This window comes from Ipomoea nil, unplaced genomic scaffold (assembly GCF_001879475.1).
Source record: "Ipomoea nil cultivar Tokyo-kokei standard unplaced genomic scaffold, Asagao_1.1 scaffold1576, whole genome shotgun sequence".
NCBI lineage: Eukaryota > Viridiplantae > Streptophyta > Magnoliopsida > Solanales > Convolvulaceae > Ipomoea > Ipomoea nil.
This window is the reverse complement of record NW_017618004.1, coordinates 1,756,167-1,776,445: the sequence shown is the minus strand read 5'-3', so window position 1 is coordinate 1,776,445 and position 20,279 is coordinate 1,756,167. Positions and strand designations below refer to the sequence as shown.

Genomic DNA, 20,279 nt, shown 5'->3' with positions numbered 1-20,279 from the left:
TACCTTTTAAAAAATTAACCTTAATAGATGTTTTCTTGGGAGAAAGGAAAAGAATTGCAATTCGGTGGGAAAAGAATAAGGTAGGAATTTAAATTACATTGTTTGGTATGGAGGAATAGAATTATTGGGAATGAGAAATAAAAAAGTGATATAAAGACTAAAATATCATTGTGTAATAATAATAAGGGAAAATGGTCAAATAGACCCTTAAACTTTAGGCAAAAGTGCAATTAAGTTCTCAACTTTAAAAAAGTGCAATTAGACCATTTAACTTGTTATTTTGGTGCGTCTAAGCCCAATAACAGGTTATTCAATTGGAATAACCGATTAAAAAGATTCCGGCAACATTTTCGGCGAAAAAATACGGTGACAACAATTTTTATTTTTTTAAAAAAAGATGACCTACCGCTGAAACCACCTACCTTTAAAAAAAGTGTGAACACATTCACACCATAATTCTTAAGAAATCAAATGTTAGAATCTTATCATTGTTTCTTCACAAGTCGAAGTATTTATTTCAACTTTTAAAAGTTCAGAGACCTAATCATTTTTTCTCTTGTAAAGTTTAAAGGCCTATTTGACATTTTTCTCTTTATTTTATATACATGAATTTGAGGACCTAAACAATGTATTCTATATATTGTACGAGTGAATTTCTAGTTTTAACTAATAATGAAACTTTCGTATGCAATAATTACCATCTTTCAGATCTCAATCTTGAGTTGATTCCTTTTTGGTTGACAAGAGAAATTCGTATCCACTATTTAAAAGTGTGCACTTAGTAAACCTCATATATATATATATATAATAATTCATAATAGAAATTATTCTGTCGTAATATTCATCGCTATATTGCGACGGAATAGTTTCCGTTGCGATTTGTGATTTTTTTTTTTTAATGTTTGAGTGATTTTTTTACTCAATATTTAAAATATTATTGAAAAATTTGTCTTGTTCGTTCTAACAAATATTGATCACTTTCCATGTAAACAAAAAAGTAATAATATCAAATTTAATTTTTTCTTAAATAATTATTTAAGTTTGACTTGTTGATTCTAGCAACAATCATTGAACTAATAATATAATCTCCATATGCAATTAACATTTCTTTTTATCTACCTTGACTAGTTGACTTGATTCTCTTTTGGAATTGTCATTTCGTTAAATATCCATGCATTTCAGTTTTTCATTCTTTATTTCTATTTTTAAATTTAATGTTTATCAACACTCATTTTTCAAATTCAATATTTTTGTAGTTCAATGTCATCTCTGTGGCTCTGTCAAATGAAACGTTACAAGTTCGCACTCCGTTGAAAGCATTGACTCTTTGTGTGATTTGAGAAAGTATGTATGGACTTATATTACATTGTAAATTTGTAATAGAGTCCGTAGTAATAAAAAGTATTATAAAAAAACACAAATTCAACGTTTTAAGCATTTTTTAGACTTACATTAAGTACACATTCACGCACATTAAGCACACAACTCACGCACCTTAAGTACAAAACTCACGCACATTAAGCACTACACACTCACGCACATTAAGCACAAACCTCATGTACCTTAGGCACAAGACTCACGCACCTTAAGTACAAAACTCACGCACATTAAGCACTACACACTCACACACATTAAGCACAAACCTCACGCACCTTAAGCACAAGACTCACGCATATTAAGTACAAAACTCAAGCACATTAATCACCCGCACAACCGCACGGGATCGGAAGCATTATATTATATTCATCCGCACTGGAACTTAAAAATATATATATATATATATATATATATATATATATATATATATATATATATATATATATATATATATATATATATATATATATATATATATATATAAGTCTGCTCAAATGCGGCCGCGCCTTCCCGTGCGGACGGTGTAGCTGCTTGAACAATGCATCAATAATGTTAACAAAAGGTACCAATAGTGTTTGGAAAATGCACAGCAATGAAATTCACAAATATACCGAAAAACGCACCTACACACCCAAAATAATGCACCATAACTCCTCATACCTAATTGTGCATTTCCGAACACTGTGTGGTGCTTTTATGCATACGTAATGTTGCGTTTTTTTGGTGATGCGTACCTAATGGTGTATATTTCTGTTGTGCATTTCCTAACATTGTTGGTGCATATTTGCATAACTATTAGTGCGGCCGCACTAACCGCACGAGAAGGCGCAGAGATGCACCCAGGTGAAAAATCGGGTTAGATCTAAGCCGTTAATCAAATCTAGATCGACGGCTCAAATCAATGAAAAATAAAAAAAAAACGTGCGTCCTCAAATGCATCCATCTTCTTCATGTTTACTCCAAAAGATAACAACTCCACTATTTGTTACTCCGTATTATATTGCTATCATATTTTTTTTCTTTTGAATTAGATTATTTTGAACTAGGGAACCAAAATTGAAAAACACCACTGTACTGTTGAATGAAAAAGAAATTGTAAAAATGGCTCACATTAAGAAGGAAAACAACACACCTTAAGAAGGAAAATAATGCACCTTAAGAAGGAAAACCACACACCTAAAGCTTTAGACCGACTCACCTTAAGCTTCAACAATTGACGCACCTTAAGTTTCAATAATTGACACACCTTAAGAAGGAAAATCACACACTTAAAGCTATAGGCCGACTCAACAATTGACGCACCTTAAGTTTCAATAATTGACACACCTTAAGAAGGAAAATCACACACTTAAAGCTATAGGCCGACTCAACAATTGACGCACCTTAAGCACACAAATCACGCACCTTAAAAAGGAAAAACCACACACATAAAGTTTTAGATCGACACACTTAAGTTTTCAATAACTGACACACCTTAAGCACATAACACAAAAACCACGCACCTTAAGTACAAAAACCACGCACCTTAAATTTGACATAGATACAAAAAGATCAAATTGCCACTGTGTTTTTTTAATCATTGTTAATCATGGACGTTGATTTAGGCAAGAACAATGACTCTCATCTCACCGCACCTCCGCACCTGGGTGCACCATCCACATTTGAACCTAATTATATATATATATATATATATATATATATATATATATATATATATATATATATATATATATATATAAAATTTAGATCATATGCGAATGAAGGCTTTAGGTAAAAAAAAAAAGAGGTTAAATCTCAACTATAGATCTAGTCCAAATCAACAGTCCAGAATGAAGAAGTATATTAATGAAAAATCATGCGATGGTATTATTGTATTTATAATTTTGAGTAGATAAGTTTAGATGTTTTTGGTCTTCGAGCTCACATTTTTTCCTTCTTCAAATACATATTTTTCTTTCTTCAAATACATATATTTTGTCTCACTATATAATTAATATTCTAAAACCACTCTTCACAGAATACATACCACGAATATCTCCGCCTCCAACACCACTAGTCATCGTAATCTGGGGCGGCAATGGGCAGTTTTTTAATGAGCTCGGGGTCACGTTCGAGGAACATCTCTTGTAAAAGGTCCACATCCCATTCTTTTGTTACTGGGTTAATGAGGGAATCTACTGTTGCTTCCCCATGGGAATGTGAGATAGCGGTGGCCAAATTATCAGCATGGGTAACGGTTGGTATATATTTTGTACTGTGTATATACTATTGCTGACTATACATCTAATTATAAGAATATGGCCAGTAATATTATAAGCATCGATAAATTTATTAGAATATTATAAAGTCGGTTTTGCATGCCTACTTTGATACCCATATATTTGGCAACATTAGGATTAAATAAACATATAATTAAATAATATAATTAAAAAAAGTTAAATTTTTCTTCTTTCATTCAATTAATCAATCCGAGAGTATAAGCTTATAAGGACCACCGTTACTTTATGAGATAATGTTCAAAGCAATTTTCTAACCTGATATATATCGAGTTAGATTTTAACCTAACTTATTGAAATGAAGTCATATTTTGTTTTTATAAAATTATTAAGTTGGAAGTGAATTTTTAAAATGATATAGAGTTAACTTTTAGTTCAATTTATTGAAATTGTGTAACGTTTTTAAAAAGTCATAAAATTAACATGGGTATATCTTCTACTTATAATATATAACATTTGTATAACACTGCTGGAAAATAATCATTCAAACCTTTATACTTTATGGTAGAGCTCAATGGTTCCTAGGTTGATGTTGTCGGTGAACATCTTGTGGTTGGTGGTGTGATTTGGTATTAGGCTTTGTCGATGATGATTGGTCCTAATATTGGGACACATGTAATATGGACTCATTTACTAACTGATTTTTTTTTTTCTTTACAATTTTTCAGAAAATTGGAGAGTTTGAAGAACAGAAAACAGAAAACATGTTTACTAGCACAGTTTTTCATTTTGAAAACAATAAATAATTTTTTTTTTATTTTTTTAGAAAACTAGAAAAACTATTAAAAACTGTTTTCTAAATGAAAAACATAATCATCTATCATCTATTTGGCTATATGTCACTATAACCACATTCTCACCATTATTTACTTACATATTTATTTATTACTATGATTACATTTGTTATAATCTTCTTTTACTTATCATCACCATCTTCTATTTTTTTTTTTACTTGCAGTACTGTTGAATCCCACTTCCTGTGACAATGAAAATCACAGACTCTAACACGGTCCACAAATACGAGATAACACAATAGCCCAAAATAAATAACAATGCAAGGGACACAAGATTTACGTGAAAAACCCCAAAACCACGGGGAAAAACCACGGGACCACCACAACCAAAGTTTCCACTATCACAAATCTTGGGTACAAAGTTGCTGGCTACCACCCGAGCCAAACACCCTACAAATCATCCAAATACAATAGATCTATGCCAAAGATTTCTATAATGTTTCACAGACTTTAAAATGATACAAACTCGTACTTAAAATATTCAACTATCACGAACACGATAAAAAGAATATAAATACTACGAGATTATTCAAAAGATGTCTAGAACAAACAAGCTGACCTCCAAAAAATATTGATGAATAAAGCACCCAAGAACCTCAACAAACCTCACAAGACCGGCCAAGGAGACAAAAAGAAGTAAAAGAAACTTGGCTTTGTTTCACTGCTCTCTACTGTAATATCATGTGTGTGTGTCTAGTGGCCATCTTGCATCCAAAATTCCTAAGCATTTTTATAGGGAATGAAGTACATGAAAGGTAACAAGATGCCAAAAGTCTCTTTGTTTCCAACCCTTCATAATCCCTTATTATTATTATACATTAATAATAATAATAATTAGGGCTCAATAAAACTATATAGTGGGTACAAAAATAATTGGTCCAAACATGAGCTATTTTCCACATAGGAGGGAATCTCAACCCAACAAGTACTTATTTAAACATAACTTATTTGCTTATGTTTAAAGTTATACATTAATCATATTATCAAAATTAAAAATTGAACTACATACCAAGCGGGGTTGCAAAAATAGCGCTAGGAGGCCGCCGCGAGGAATGGCCTCGGCGGCCTCCTAAGCTGCCGGCCGGCGATTTTTTTTTTTTTTTAAATGTCGGAAAAGTTTCCGAAGACATAACTTTTGATTCAGTTGTCCGATTCAGACAATTTTTTTTTTCAAATCGCGTATTTTTTCAAATTGGAACGTTGTGTCTTACTATTTTTTAAAAAGTTTGTTCTTATTTGCACTCTTCAAAAAAATTCAACTTTTGTGGGATAGGAAAGACTATGAATTATATTATTAAGAACCAAAATTGCTGTATATATGCAGAGCTTGTTAATAACCAATGTATTAATGCGGATACATATGCATAGTTTTTAACATTGTTTTAAAACAGCTCATATCTTGATGTGTTTAGCGTTTCAAATTAACAATTATTATGTGATGAATGTGTCTAGGCTCTGGACAAGATCCGATTTGAAAGTTTGACTGACAAGAGCAAACTAGATGCTCAACCTGAGCTCTTCATCCACATTGTCCTGGACAAAACTAACAATACACTGTCCATTATTGACAGTGGTGTTGGTATGACAAAGGCTGGTAAGTGAATGTGCCAAATTTTGTGTTTTTTTTTTTTTTTTTGTGTGTTCTATTTGCTTCTTATTGTTGCTCATGCTGATTGTCTACTTTTTTTTTTTTTTTTTTTTTTTTTTTTTAGACCTGGTGAACAATCTTGGTACAATTGCAAGGTCTGGGACCGAAGAATTCATGGAAGTTCTTACGGCTGGTGCTAATGTTAGCATGATTGGACAGTTTGGGGTTGGGTTCTACCAAGCAGGGTTGCAAAAATCGCGCCTAGGCGCCGATTAATCGGCGCCTACGCGCTAGGCGCTAGGAGGCCGCCGCGAGGAATATAATGGCCTCGGCGGCCTCCTACGCGGCCGGCTGGCTAGGCGGTCTAGGCGGCCGCCTTGACCGCCTAAACGGCCGGCTCGGCGGTTTGGCGAATTATTATTATTATTATTTTTTTTTTGAATGTCGGAAAAGTTTCGGAAAGCATAACTTTTGACTCGATTGTCCGATTCGGACAATTTTTTTTTTCAAATCGCGTATTTTTTCGAATTGGAACGTTGTGTCTTACTATTTTTTAAAAAGTTTGTTCTTATTTGCACTCTTCAAAAAAATTCAACTTTTGCGGGATAGGAAAGACTATGAATTATATTATTAAGAACCAAAATTGCTGTATATATGCAGAGCTTGTTAATAACCAATGTATTAATGCGGATACATATGTATAGTTTTTAACATTGTTTTAAAACAGCTCATATCTTGATGTGTTTAGCGTTTCAAATTAACAATTATTATGTGATGAATGTGTCTAGGCTCTGGACAAGATCCGATTTGAAAGTTTGACTGACAAGAGCAAACTAGATGCTCAACCTGAGCTCTTCATCCACATTGTCCCTGACAAAACTAACAATACACTGTCCATTTTTGACAGTGGTGTTGGTATGACAAAGGCTGGTAAGTGAATGTGCCAAATTTTGTGTTTTTTTTTTTTTTTTGTGGGTTCTATTTGCATCTTATTGTTGCGCATGCTGATTGTCTACTTTTTTATTTGTTTTTTTAGACCTGGTGAACAATCTTGGTACAATTGCAAGGACTGGGACGAAAGAATTCATTGAAGCTCTTACGGCTGGTGCTGATGTTAGCATGATTGGACAGTTTGGAGTTGGGTTCTACCAAGCAGGGTTGCAAAAATCGCGCCTACGCGCCGATTAATCGGCGCCTATGCGCTAGGCGCTAGGAGGCCGCCGCGAGGAATGGCCTCGGCGGCCTCATACGCGGCCGGCCGGTTCAGCGATTCGGCGAATTATTAATATTATTATTATTATTTTTTTGAATGTCGGAAAAGTTTCGGAAGGCATAACTTTTGACTCGGTTGTCCGATTCGGACAATTTTTTTTTTCAAATCGCGTATTTTTCGAATTGGAACATTGCGTCTTACTATTTTTTAAAAAGTTTGTTCTTATTTGCACTCTTCAAAAAAATTCAACTTTTGTGGGATAGGAAAGACTATGAATTATATTATTAAGAACCAAAATTGCTGTATATATGCGGAGCTTGATAATAACCAATGTATTAATGCGGATACATATGCATAGTTTTTAACATTGTTTTAAAACAGCTCATATCTTGATTTGTTTAGCGTTTCAAATTAACAATTATTATGTAATGAATGTGTCTAGGCTATGGACAAGATCCGATTTGAAAGTTTGACTGACAAGAGCAAACTAGATGCTCAACCTGAGCTCTTCATCCACATTGTCCCTGAAAAAACTAACAATACACTGTCCATTATTGACAGTGGTGTTGGTATGACAAAGGCTGGTAAGTGAATGTGCCAAATTTTGTGTTTTTTTTTTTTTTTTTTTTTTTTTTTTTTTTTTTTTTTTTTTTGTGTGTGTGTGTTCTATTTGCTTCCTATTGTTGCTCATGCTGATTGTCTACTTTTTTATTTGTTTTTTTTAGACTTGGTGAACAATCTTGGTACAATTGCAAGGTCTGGAACCAAAGAATTCATGGAAGCTCTTACGGCTGGTGATGATGTTAGCATGATTGGAAACTTTGGAGTTGGGTTCTACCAAGCAGGGTTGCAAAAATCGCGCCTAGGCGCTAGGCGCTAGGAGGCCGCCGCAAGGAATGGCCTCGGCGGCCTCCTACGCGGCCGGTCGCCTAGCCTGCAGGCTAGGCGGTCTAGGCGATTTTTTTTTTTTTTTAAATGTCGGAAAAGTTTCGGAAGGCATAAATTTTGACTCGGTTGTCCGATTCGGACAATTTTTTTTTTTAAATCGCGTATTTTTTCAAATTGGAACGTTGTGTCTTACTATTTTTTAAAAAGTTTGTTCTTATTTGCACTCTTCAAAAAAAATCAACTTTTGGGGGATAGGAAAGACTATGAATTATATTATTAAGAACCAAAATTGCTGTATATATATGCGGAGCTTGTTAATAATCAATGTATTAATGCGGATACATATGCATAGTTTTTAACATTGTTTTAAAACAGCTCATATCTTGATGTGTTTAGCGTTTAAAATTAACAATTATTATGTGATGAATGTGTCTAGGCTCTGGACAAGATCCGATTTGAAAGTTTGACTGATAAGGGCAAACTAGATGCTCAACCTGAGCTCTTCATCCACATTGTCCCTGAAAAAACTAACAATACACTATCCATTATTGACAATGGTGTTGGTATGACAAAGGCTGGTAAGTGAATGTTCCAAAATTTGTGTTTTTTTTTTGTGTGTTCTATTTGCTTCTTATTGTTGCTCATGCTAATTGTCTACTTTTTTATTTATTTTTTTAGACCTGGTGAACAATCTTGGTAAAATTGCAAGGTCTGGGACCAAAGAATTCATGGAAGCTCTTACGGCTGGTGCTGATGTTAGCATGATTGGACAGTTTGGAGTTGGGTTCTACCAAGCAGGGTTGCAAAAATCGCGCCTAGGCGCTAGGCGCTAGGAGGCCGCCGCGAGGAATGGCCTCGGCGGCAGGCCGCCTAGATCGCTTAACCGGCCGGTTCGGCGAATTTTTTTTTTTTTTTAAATGTCGGAAAAGTTTCAGAAGGCATAACTTTTGACTCGGTTGTCCGATTCAGATAATTTTTTTTTCAAATCGCTCGAATTGGAACGTTGTGTCTTACTATTTTTTAAAAAGTTTGTTCTTATTTGCACTCTTCAAAAAAATCAACTTTTGGGGGATAGGAAAGACTATGAATTATATTATTAAGAACCAAAGTTGCTGTATATATATGCGGAGCTTGTTAATAATCAATGTATTAATGCGGATACATATGCATAGTTTTTAACATTGTTTTAAAACAGCTCATATCTTGATGTGTTTAGCGTTTCAAATTAACAATTATTATGTGATGAATGTGTCTAGGCTTTGGACAAGATCCGATTTGAAAGTTTGACTGACAAGAGCAAACTAGATGCTCAACCTGAGCTCTTCATCCACATTGTCCTGGACAAAACTAACAATACACTGTCCATTATTGACAGTGGTGTTGGTATGGCAAATGCTGGTAAGTGAATGTGCCAAATTTTGTGTTTTTTTTTTTGTGGGTTCTATTTGCTTCTTATTGTTGCTCATGCTGATTGTCTACTTTTTTATTTGTTTTTTTAGACCTGGTGAACAATCTTGGTACAATTGCAAGGTCTGGGACCAAAGAATTCATTGAAGCCCTTACGGCTGGTGCTGATGTTAGCATGATTGGACAGTTTGGAGTTGGGTTCTACCAAGCAGGGTTGCAAGAATCGCGCCTACGCGCTAGGCGCTAGGAGGCCGCCGCGAGGAATGGCCTCTGCGGCCTCATACGCGGCCGGCCGGCTAGGCGGTCTTGGCGGCCGCCTAGACTGCCTAACCGGCCGGTTTAGCGATTCGGCGAATTATTATTATTATTATTATTTTTTTTTTTTTTGAATGTCGGAAAAGTTTCGGAAGGCATAACTTTTGACTCGGTTGTCCGATTCGGACAATTTTTTTTTTCAAATCGTGTATTTTTTCGAATTGGAACGTTGTGTCTTACTATTTTTTAAAAAGTTTGTTCTTATTTGCACTCTTCAAAAAAATTCAACTTTTGTGGGATAGGAAAGACTATGAATTATATTATTAAGAACCAAAATTGCTGTATATATGCAGAGCTTGTTAATAACCAATGTATTAATGCGGATACATATGCATAGTTTTTAACATTGTTTTAAAACAGCTCATATCTTGATGTGTTTAGCGTTTCAAATTAACAATTATTATGTGATGAATGTGTCTAGGCTCTGGACAAGATCCGATTTGAAAGTTTGACTGACAAGAGCAAACTAGATGCTCAACCTAAGCTCTTCATCCACATTGTCCCTGACAAAACTAACAATACACTGTCCATTATTGACAGTGGTGTTGGTATGACAAAGGCTGGTAAGTGAATGTGCCAAATTTTGTGTTTTTTTTTTTTGTGTGTTCTATTTGCTTCCTATTGTTGCTCATGCTGATTGTCTACTTTTTTATTTGTTTTTTTTAGAACTGGTGAACAATCTTGGTACAATTGCAAGGTCTCGGACCAAAGAATTCATGGAAGCTCTTACGGCTGGTGCTGATGTTAGCAGGATTGGACAGTTTGGAGTTGGGTTCTACCAAGCAGGGTTTCAAAAATCGCGCCTAGGCGCTTGGCGCTAGGAGGCCGCCGCGAGGAATGGCCTCGGCGGCCTTCTACGCGGCCGGCCGCCTAGCCTGCCGGCTAGGCGGTCTAGGCGATTTTTTTTTTTTTTTTTAAATGTCGGAAAAGTGTCGGAAGGCATAACTTTTGACTCGGTTGTCCGATTCGGACAATTTTTTTTTTCAAATCGCGTATTTTTTCAAATTGGAACGTTGTGTCTTACTATTTTTTAAAAAGTTTGTTCTTATTTGCACTCTTCAAAAAAATTCAACTTTTGTGGGATAGGAAAGACTATGAATTATATTATTAATAATCAAAATTGCTGTATATATATGCAGAGCTTGATAATAACCAATGTATTAATGCGGATACATATGCATAGTTTTTAACATTGTTTTAAAGCAGCTCATATCTTGATGTGTTTAGCGTTTCAAATTAACAATTATTATGTGATGAATGTGTCTAGGCTCTGAACAAGATCCGATTTGAAAGTTTGACTGACAAGGGTAAACTAGATGCTCAACCTGAGCTCTTCATCCACATTGTCCCTGAAAAAACTAACAATACACTATCCATTATTGACAGTGGTGTTGGTTGACAAAGGCTGGTAAGTGAATGTTCCAAATTTTGTGTTTTTTTTTTTTTTTTTTTTTGTGTGTTATATTTGCTTCTTATTGTTGATCATGCTGATTGTCTACTTTTTTATTTATTTTTTTAGACCTGGTGAACAATCTTGGTAAAATTGCAAGGTCTGGGACCAAAGAATTCATGGAAGCTCTTACGGCTGGTGCTGATGTTAGCATGATTGGACAGTTTGGAGTTGGGTTCTACCAAGCAGGGTTGCAAAAATCGTGCCTAGGCGCTAGGAGGCCGCCGCGAGGAATGGCCTCGGCGGCCTCATACGCGGCCGGCCGCCTAGATCGCCTAACCGGCCGGTTCGGCGAATTTTTTTTTTATAAATATCGGAAAAGTTTCAGAGGGCATAACTTTTGACTCGGTTGTCCGATTCAGACAATTTTTTTTTTCAAATTGCGTATTTTTTTAAATTGGAACGTTGTGTCTTACTATTTTTTAAAAAGTTTGTTCTTATTTGCACTCTTCAAAAAAATTCAACTTTAGTGGGATAGGAAACACTATGAATTATATTATTAAGAACCAAAATTGCTGTATATATGCAGAGCTTGTTAATAACCAATGTATTAATGCGGATACATATGTATAGTTTTTAACATTGTTTTAAAACAACTCATATCTTGATGTGTTTAGCGTTTCAAATTAACAATTATTATGTGATGAATGTGTCTAGGCTCTGGACAAGATCCGATTTGAAAGTTTGACTGACAAGAGCAAACTAGATGCTCAACCTGAGCTCTTCATCCACATTGTCCCTGACAAAACTAACATTACACTGTCCATTATTGACAGTGGTGTTGGTATGACAAAGGCTGGTAAGTGAATGTGCCAAATTTTGTGTTTTTTTTTTTTTTTTTTTTTTTTTTTTTTTTTTTGTGTTCGAGATCTATACACCGCAAACTGCCAAAGGCGGTTTGGTCCACTAATTTCTCAAAAAAATGCTTCTTTAACTCTTAATTTTAGTTTTTTATGTATTTAGATGGTTTAAACAATCTTTTGAACTATTTTTCAACCACTTTTGTAAATAGTTTCTAAGAAATAACTATGAAAACCTTATGTTTTAGTACTAAATTTTGAAAATTTTTATTTTTTAATTTTTTTAATTAAAAAAATTAAAAAAAAAAAAATCGGCGCCTAACGTTTTTTTGCAACATTGATACCGAGTTTTATATTTTGATTGAACTCAATTGATTATTGGTTCGGATATTTTTAGTTATATTATATCGTAGTAAAAGTTTGGTCCGGATATCGGATTTGAAATTTCACATACATTACCATATTAGAATTCAAAGTAAAAATTATATATTTATATACATGTCATTCAAATGAATATATCCAAAAATATTTTAAATATTAGCTAAAAAATATTAATATTATCTAAACTAAATTTTAGGTGAGCTTAATTAATAGGTTATTGGTTCAAATATATTTTTAATTATGCTATATACTGATATAAACTTGGTTCGGATATTAATGTAAAATCTTACATATATTGGACTTACAAGTAAAAACTATATATATTCTATTTAAACCAAATATATTTTAAAATATTTTAAATATAAGGTCTAAAAATCACTCAAAATTAAACTTGTGTTAAATTCAAAAAAAATAAATTTTGGTTATGGATGTATGATTCTTTTTCACAAGTAATTGAAAAAATATAAAATTTATTCTTTTTGACAACATATTACAAAATTGTCTTATAAATATATCGTATTTGTCTCTCCTGATTGATGTTGTTTTCCCCAGTTTAAGAAACATAACATTTCACTATTGAAGAGAAGATCTCAATTGTTAATTCACCATAGAAGATTGCTATTCACCAAAAAAAAAAAAAGTACATACGCCCTTGAACTTTTTTTTTTTTTTTTTTTTTTTTGGGTGGGGAGCGGGGTGGGGCAAATTTTCTTTTGTACCTATTCTGCTACCGAAGAATATGTATGTATATATGTATGTTTGCAAGGAATTGAAGGAAATAAATAAAAACGGCGATCTATTAGTTTTTAGGAAATTATTATGAAGACTCCCATGATAAAAATAATCTATTGTCTGCCACACATCTGAAAGTAAAAGTGAAAAAGTAGAATTTAAGAATATATATAACACAACTCTAGTTTTAATTAACCTGGTCAGAACTTGTCTGTATAAAAATAAGAAGGGGAGAAGTATAAAAATAAAATTTTGAAAAAAAAATTGAAAACACATATAATATACGGAGTAATATTAATTATATTGTTACATCAATCCATCTAGTTAGGTAGGTTCCTAATTAATTAATATTTATTTAATTTAATTAATGCACATTGGTCCTACCTGATTAAAGTAAACACTTGGCCTAAATATAAAAAGCCCAGAGACGACTCTATCCCTAAGTTACGTTGAGAGAAGCTGGAAAAACAATATCGCGTTCAGCATGAAGGTATGTATATATGTCTCTTTCCCAACAAATACAAATCTCCATCTTTTTAAGGTTTTATAAAAGTGATGATTGATTGGAATGAAAACGCATTTTTGTGATTGGATATAGCAAAAGATCACGATCAGTCTGCCGATAAACGTGGATAAATGTCGGGCAAAGGCTATGAAAATTGCAGTGGGTGTTGCAGGTAATTTGAATGTTGAAACAATTATTAATATATATAGCGTCATATATATATTTTGAGTGATGAGGAAACCTATAGTCACTGAGATTGTGTATTGAGTAAGCTTTCTGATCTTAACCAGCAAAGGATTATAGAAACCAGTCTAGATTATGCATAGTTGATCAATTTAAATCAGTGAAGCCAATATGCAACTTTCATTAGAATCAAGCTTGTAACATTGTGATTAATTACCAAGTCAACAATCTAACCAACTTGGCTAAACTGTTCCATAGTTTTAATTGTACATATTCATGTAGGAGTGGATTGGTTAAATTTTTGAGTGATGAGAGAAACCTTGCCGTCGCTATGGATAAATTTCACTTTGTAACCCTTACTAACAAAGGAGTTTTTCATAGCTGAACGACTCAAACTTAAAAGGCCAACCTAACAGGCCACTTGTAACGACCTTAGGTTGTGATTATCAAATCAAAAGTCTGACTAACTTGGTTGGGTTATGCGTGCAGGAGTGATCTCGGTTAACATAGATGAAGCGAAAAGCCAATTGGTGGTGATCGGTGTGGGGGTTGATTCATTTGTGTTGATAAAATGCTTGAAGAAGAAATTCAAATGTGCCAGCATTTTCTCCATTGAAGAAGTGAAACCACCACCACCACCAGCGAAGGATGGTGATAAGAAGAAAGATGGTGATAAGAAAGATGGTGAAAAGAAAGATGGTGATAAGAAGGATGGTGACAAGAAGGATGGTGATAAGAAGAAGGAAGGAGAGAAGAAGAAAGGTGATGATTGCTGTAAACCTTGTCCTTGTCCTTGTCCTCCCCCTAATCCATGCTTGCAGTACTACCCGGTTTGCCAACCCGTTTATGACCCATATCCACAAACCGGCTGCTCCATTCTTTGAAGTCTTGAAAATGGAGTAAACTTCAAGAAACAAAACTTTGACTTCATTTAATTTCTACCATTCTATCTCTCCCAACAATTTGTTAATAAAACTCACTTTGCATTTTTCTTCCAAAAGACTGAACCCCAATCCTAAGGGCCCCCACACCTCGACCCGACAGAGCATTTGAGAGGAAACTCACTTTGCATTATTGTATGGTTGTATGGTTGTGTTTATTTTAAATTTCTATTTTGCTTTTCAAATTTTAACTTCTCTAGTTCCGTGGTTTCCAGATGTACAAGAAAATGTATTCTTTTTTTATTTCTTTAAAAATTAAAGATTTTCTCCCGTCGTTAATAAATGCATTATTGTATATGTCAAAATGCTATCATTTTTCAACTATACATACACTACGATGTTCAAGTAAGTGTGGAAATGATGACTTAAGAATGGTGATATTGTTTATTATTATAAATGGTCCAAATATAAGTTCAAGTTGAAAAGACTTCGGTGGGCTCTAAATAAGTCGGGAAGTGTACAAGGTTTCAAGAGCCGGATCTCTTCATAGGTTAGGAAAGGTAATATTTATAGTTTGGAGGTTGGAATAGGCTGGGAAAGCACTATTTATATATTTGGAGATGGGACACGTAGGTGTTGGATCGGAGATCAGATCATCTAATAATTAAGTTAGGTCATTTGAGACACGTGTAAGGCAGTGATGTAACCTTCAAGACAACGAGGTCAATCACAACACATTATTTATGGAGGTTTGCTTCTTGGTATCTAAGGTTGGTCGGCTTATTCGTGCTATATACATCCCATATTATATGCCATTAGGTACAATACCATAAAATATAATCGAAATTTTATTATATGTTGACATAAAATTTCATATATAATTTTTGTTCTTCCGGTTTATTGTGTGCTATAGTTGGATTGGTGGGAGTAAATTTTTTAATTTCAATCTACAAATCATTTTGTGTTTGGTATAGCCGACAAATATTTTATTTAAAATTTTAAAAGCCACATCTCATTTTATGAATAATAGTTTATTTCACTGCATAACAATTACTTTATATTCCATATATTTTTTAGTTGCTAGCAGCCTGTCATAGCATTACGGTTTAACTTCAAATTAGATAATTTATTTTCATCTAATTTTTTGTGTTTCATGATTCATGACAAATAATTTTGACTCGTTGCAGTATAATCTTCTCTCGAACGATTCACAAATTTGGATTAATATGTATTTTACCAAACTCGTTCAATTTTTTCAAAAAAAACTCGCTCATTGAGCTCAAATAGACAATTTATTGTTAAGTTGTTCTAATCGTATTATCTTTTTTATGTTGATAGTTATTTAATGTACTGTAACATTATAACAACTTTGTGGGGTTGGATGTATGTCATGTTTTTCAGCTTAAAATGAAATAGATTAGATAAGCAAAATCGCAATTTTCTAACATATTAAATTTGATATAAACCTACAAATTGTACCCAAAACAGGCCAAAAGGAAGACACATATATGCTAGAAGTTGGCATCAAAGTAAACCATGCGCTGCATACTTAAAAGAATATTTGAATTGCTCCGAGAGGGGCGACTAAGTATGTGAAGTATGATTCTCGTAGCAGAAGATCACAAGTTCAATTCTTGCCAATACCTTCCCGATTGAGTCTGTCTCATATGATCTTCTTAGAACAATTTATCTCTCATATGTGATTTACATATTGTTATACAGGAGTAGAATTTACCTAATGCACACCATCCAATAGTGCTTGCAAGTTTCTCATTATTGACAAAATGGGCTTGGCTCACTAGTTCAGTAGACATTATTTGGAAGAAAAGACTCAGGTTCGACCCTCGGTATCTATCCACATTGTGGGGATTATGTTCAAAGTGGACAAATTCTTTGTGTGCACCGATATTTGGTCATGTTTACTGAATCACTGAATCACCATGATTTACATCATTCCAAATGCTCTGTCAGACCGGAGCATGGAGACTCTTGAAAATGGGGATTCAACTTTTTGGAAGAAGAACTTCTCTCATTATTTAAAGAATATTCGAACTAGAGGATATGGACTACTATGGATGAAATTTAAAGGTCAAAGCTAAGGTATGTGCATGATTTATTAATTAGTAATCAATTTGGATTGTGCAAGCCATTAAACAATTTTAACATCTTTAATTTATTTGTAATTTTGTATAAGTCCTCGCGGGGCCATATGAAAATTAATTAAATAGACTTATTCAATTCGTAGCAATACTCCATATAAAAAGATTGTCTGGCCTGCTGGAATAATTTCCTCAAGTGTACCCCACTATAAAAGACTTTGAAAATCACTTCCTTTCACTTACAAGGTGGGCACGGTTTCAAAACTGTTCATAATTTATAAATATAAAGTTAAAAAATTATGAACATATAGTTTTATAATTATAAACATAGAGTTATCAACATAGAGTTCTATAATTATGAATATTGAGTTCAGTAATTATGAATATAGAGTTTAATAATTGTGAATATGAAATTCAAAAATTATGAACATAAAGTTCAATAATTAATTTTTCAAAAAAAAAAAATTCAGTAATTATGAACATAAAAGTGACCTTGTCACGGCATAACAATCCTTTCATGGGTATTGTTATCATTTTGTTTAGCCCCGTGACATAATGAAAAATGACTCCTAATATAATGTACGAACATTTTTTTTTTACTCCAAAAAATTCGCGTCTATATTTTTTGCCTTTTCGACTTTTCATCGTGTGTGTATTAATTCTATTATTGAGAATTTAATAATTTAAAAAGTTGTAATGGTTAATTGAAATGAATATTAGAGAATAATTTTGAAGCTATTGATTTAAATATTTATTATTTTTTTTTAAAAAGAAAAAATTAAAACTTAATTAAAAGATAAAATTAAACTCCAGAGCTTGAGAGTTGGGACCACCCTTGCTTAGGGGGGGCTTGGTTTGTTTTGATAAATTTTAATTAAATGAATAGACTAGGATGGAGATTTTAACCAATATAATGGAATAATGAATATAAAGATTCCACAAACCAAAGATACACACATCAGGATTTAATAATCACATTATTAAAATCAAAATCTTAATTTTCTAAACTACTTAGTTTTTTTTTTTTTTTTTTTTTTGATAAGAAACTACTTAGTTGATTGAGAAGACTTTGCAATAGCATTCCGTAGTTGACTACAAGTCAACTTTTTGTTGACCCACTATTTGAGTTCAACGACTTACACGAGCAATTTGGGATTATTGATAAAAATATAAATTTTGAGGATAATGACACTTTAATCCCTCAATTATAAAAGTTGTGTATAATTTTGTCACTTTGATAATGATTGAATCACTAAGACTCTGTTTTGCAGCTTATTTAGGAGCTTATAACTTATTTTAAACTACTAACAAATTATAAACTTTGTTTCGTAATGTTCTCAAAATAAGCTAAAAGTTTAAAATAAGAACTTATTTTATGTAGCATTTCAAAAATAAGCTAATAGCTTCTTAATTTTTTTTTTAAATCTTTATCTTTATTATTTTAAATAAATGACATTATTTACCCTTCCAATTTAAACTATTTTGGCCTTTATTTTTATTCATCATCTTTCGCAACTCTTTCGCCGCCCAGCAATTCAAGTTCCAACTCCAATCGTCCGTTCATAAGTCTATTGATCCTCCGACAAATATATATATATATATATATATATATATATATATATATATATATATATATATATATATATATATATATATATATATATATATATATATATATATATAGCCTCTCTCCTCCACCGCTCCACCACCGTCATTGATTCCCGTATGCATAGAGAGAGATAGAGAATGCGAATTTGTCGAGAGGAAGAACAATATGTGAATTTGTATATATACTGTATACAACTAAACATTCATTGGCTTAAGATCCTGGTATGATTTTTTATTTTTTAAAATATTTGCAACTAAACAGTCATTGTGTTCTTTGTTTACAAATTATATGTCCTCTTGTTTTTATTTTCTTCGCAATGAGGTTTTGATTTGAAAATACTTGTAGGTCTATTTGAGTGTGACATGTAACCAGGGCCGGCCCCAGGGCCCGCGCACAGGGCCCCCAAATTTTGGACGCCCCATATTTAAAAATAAAAAATAAAAAATTAGTGTATATATACATCAGCAGCTGCGACTAAGCGACAAACTCAAAACCTATCCTAAATCCCTAATCTAGCGCCTAGCGGCAGATAGAGATTAGAGACTAGAGAGTATCGTTCTATACGGATTACACGTACGTTAATTCTAACATTCTGTAGTGTTAATTTTTCAAATTTCAATTGCATTATTTGCGTTATTGAGGCTAAGCTACTGTAGTGTTAATTCTTCAAATTTGAATTGCATTCTTAATTCTTGGTTGTTTGTATTCTTTATCTAGTAATTTAAATATTCAATTTGGTTGTTTATTTGTATTTTTTTTATCATACAAACTCTCAAGTTATTCAATTTTCTTGATAGGTAATTAAAATTACATATTGCTTCATAATTCTTGTTTATTGTTTTATTTACATGAATTAATAATTCTAATTTCGCTTTTATTTGACATATATGATCCAAGAAATTGGGATGCCGTTATTCTAAATTAATAGATATTCTTATGAAAGATGGTCCTAAAAAAGACTTATCAATAAATAAAGGTCCTAAAGATAAATTGTCTAGAAGATTTTTATCTGCATTTTACACAAGATATTTGCCAAAAGGAGATGAGTGTGATCGAGATTGGCTTGTATATTCAAAAGAACTTGACAAGGTGTTTTGTTTTTGCTGCAAGATTTTTTTTTTAAAAAAAAAAAAAAGTATACGAAAAGGTGTTTTGGTCAATGAAGGTTTTATGGACTGGACACATCTTGGTCTTAGACTTAAAAGAGCATGAAACGAGTGTAGATCATATAACTAATATGACAACTTGGATGGAGTTGCGTCTTAGATTACAAAAAAATGAGACAAGTGATAAACGAGTGTAGATCATATAATGATCAAGTATGTTGCAAGACAAATTCAATGGATTAGCTTTAATCTCTATTAAAAAATGAGATTTTGGAAGAAGTTGATATCAAAAGTTTGGTGGATGATTCTGCGTCTAAGTGTGCCGTTGTACATGGCGCGTGTCACTTTTTAAATAAAATTTTAAATGTATTTAATTTTTTATACAATATTTATGTTTGAATTTTTTACACAACTTTTTGAAAACCTATTATTTATATATAGAAATAACTTGAAAAAAGGGCCCAAATTAAGATATTGCACAAGACCCCACTTTTTATTGGAACGGCCTGCATGTAATTAACAAAGACAAATTCTTCTATGTGGTGTGTGTTTAAATTTGTCTGGCTTTTAGCTTATGGACTTATGGTGAACAAACTTTGCACAAATTCTGTTTAGCTTCTTTTGTGATATTTTAGAATCATCTTTAATAAGAAGAAATGCTTGTGAAATCTGATC

General features: G+C 32.9%; 2 protein-coding genes and 1 pseudogene across 2 annotated transcripts; all 3 read left to right on the top strand.

Moving 5' to 3' along the window:
• Nucleotides 1-7,663: 7,663 nt before the first annotated feature.
• LOC109190305 (heat shock protein 90-2-like) lies at nucleotides 7,664-9,790 on the top strand. Its single transcript, XM_019340777.1, has 2 exons — nucleotides 7,664-7,832; nucleotides 9,636-9,790. Exons 1-2 carry the CDS (start codon nucleotides 7,694-7,696, stop codon nucleotides 9,788-9,790), a joined length of 294 nt encoding a protein of 97 aa, XP_019196322.1. The 5' UTR covers nucleotides 7,664-7,693.
• A 355-nt stretch (nucleotides 9,791-10,145) lies between these two features.
• LOC109190304 lies at nucleotides 10,146-12,115 on the top strand (annotated as a pseudogene).
• A 1,565-nt stretch (nucleotides 12,116-13,680) lies between these two features.
• Nucleotides 13,681-15,113, top strand: LOC109190752 (heavy metal-associated isoprenylated plant protein 16-like). The gene is made up of 3 exons (XM_019341334.1): nucleotides 13,681-13,711; nucleotides 13,820-13,898; nucleotides 14,399-15,113. Exons 1-3 carry the CDS (start codon nucleotides 13,706-13,708, stop codon nucleotides 14,791-14,793), a joined length of 480 nt encoding a protein of 159 aa, XP_019196879.1. The 5' UTR covers nucleotides 13,681-13,705; the 3' UTR covers nucleotides 14,794-15,113.
• The last annotated feature ends 5,166 nt before the right edge of the window (nucleotides 15,114-20,279 follow it).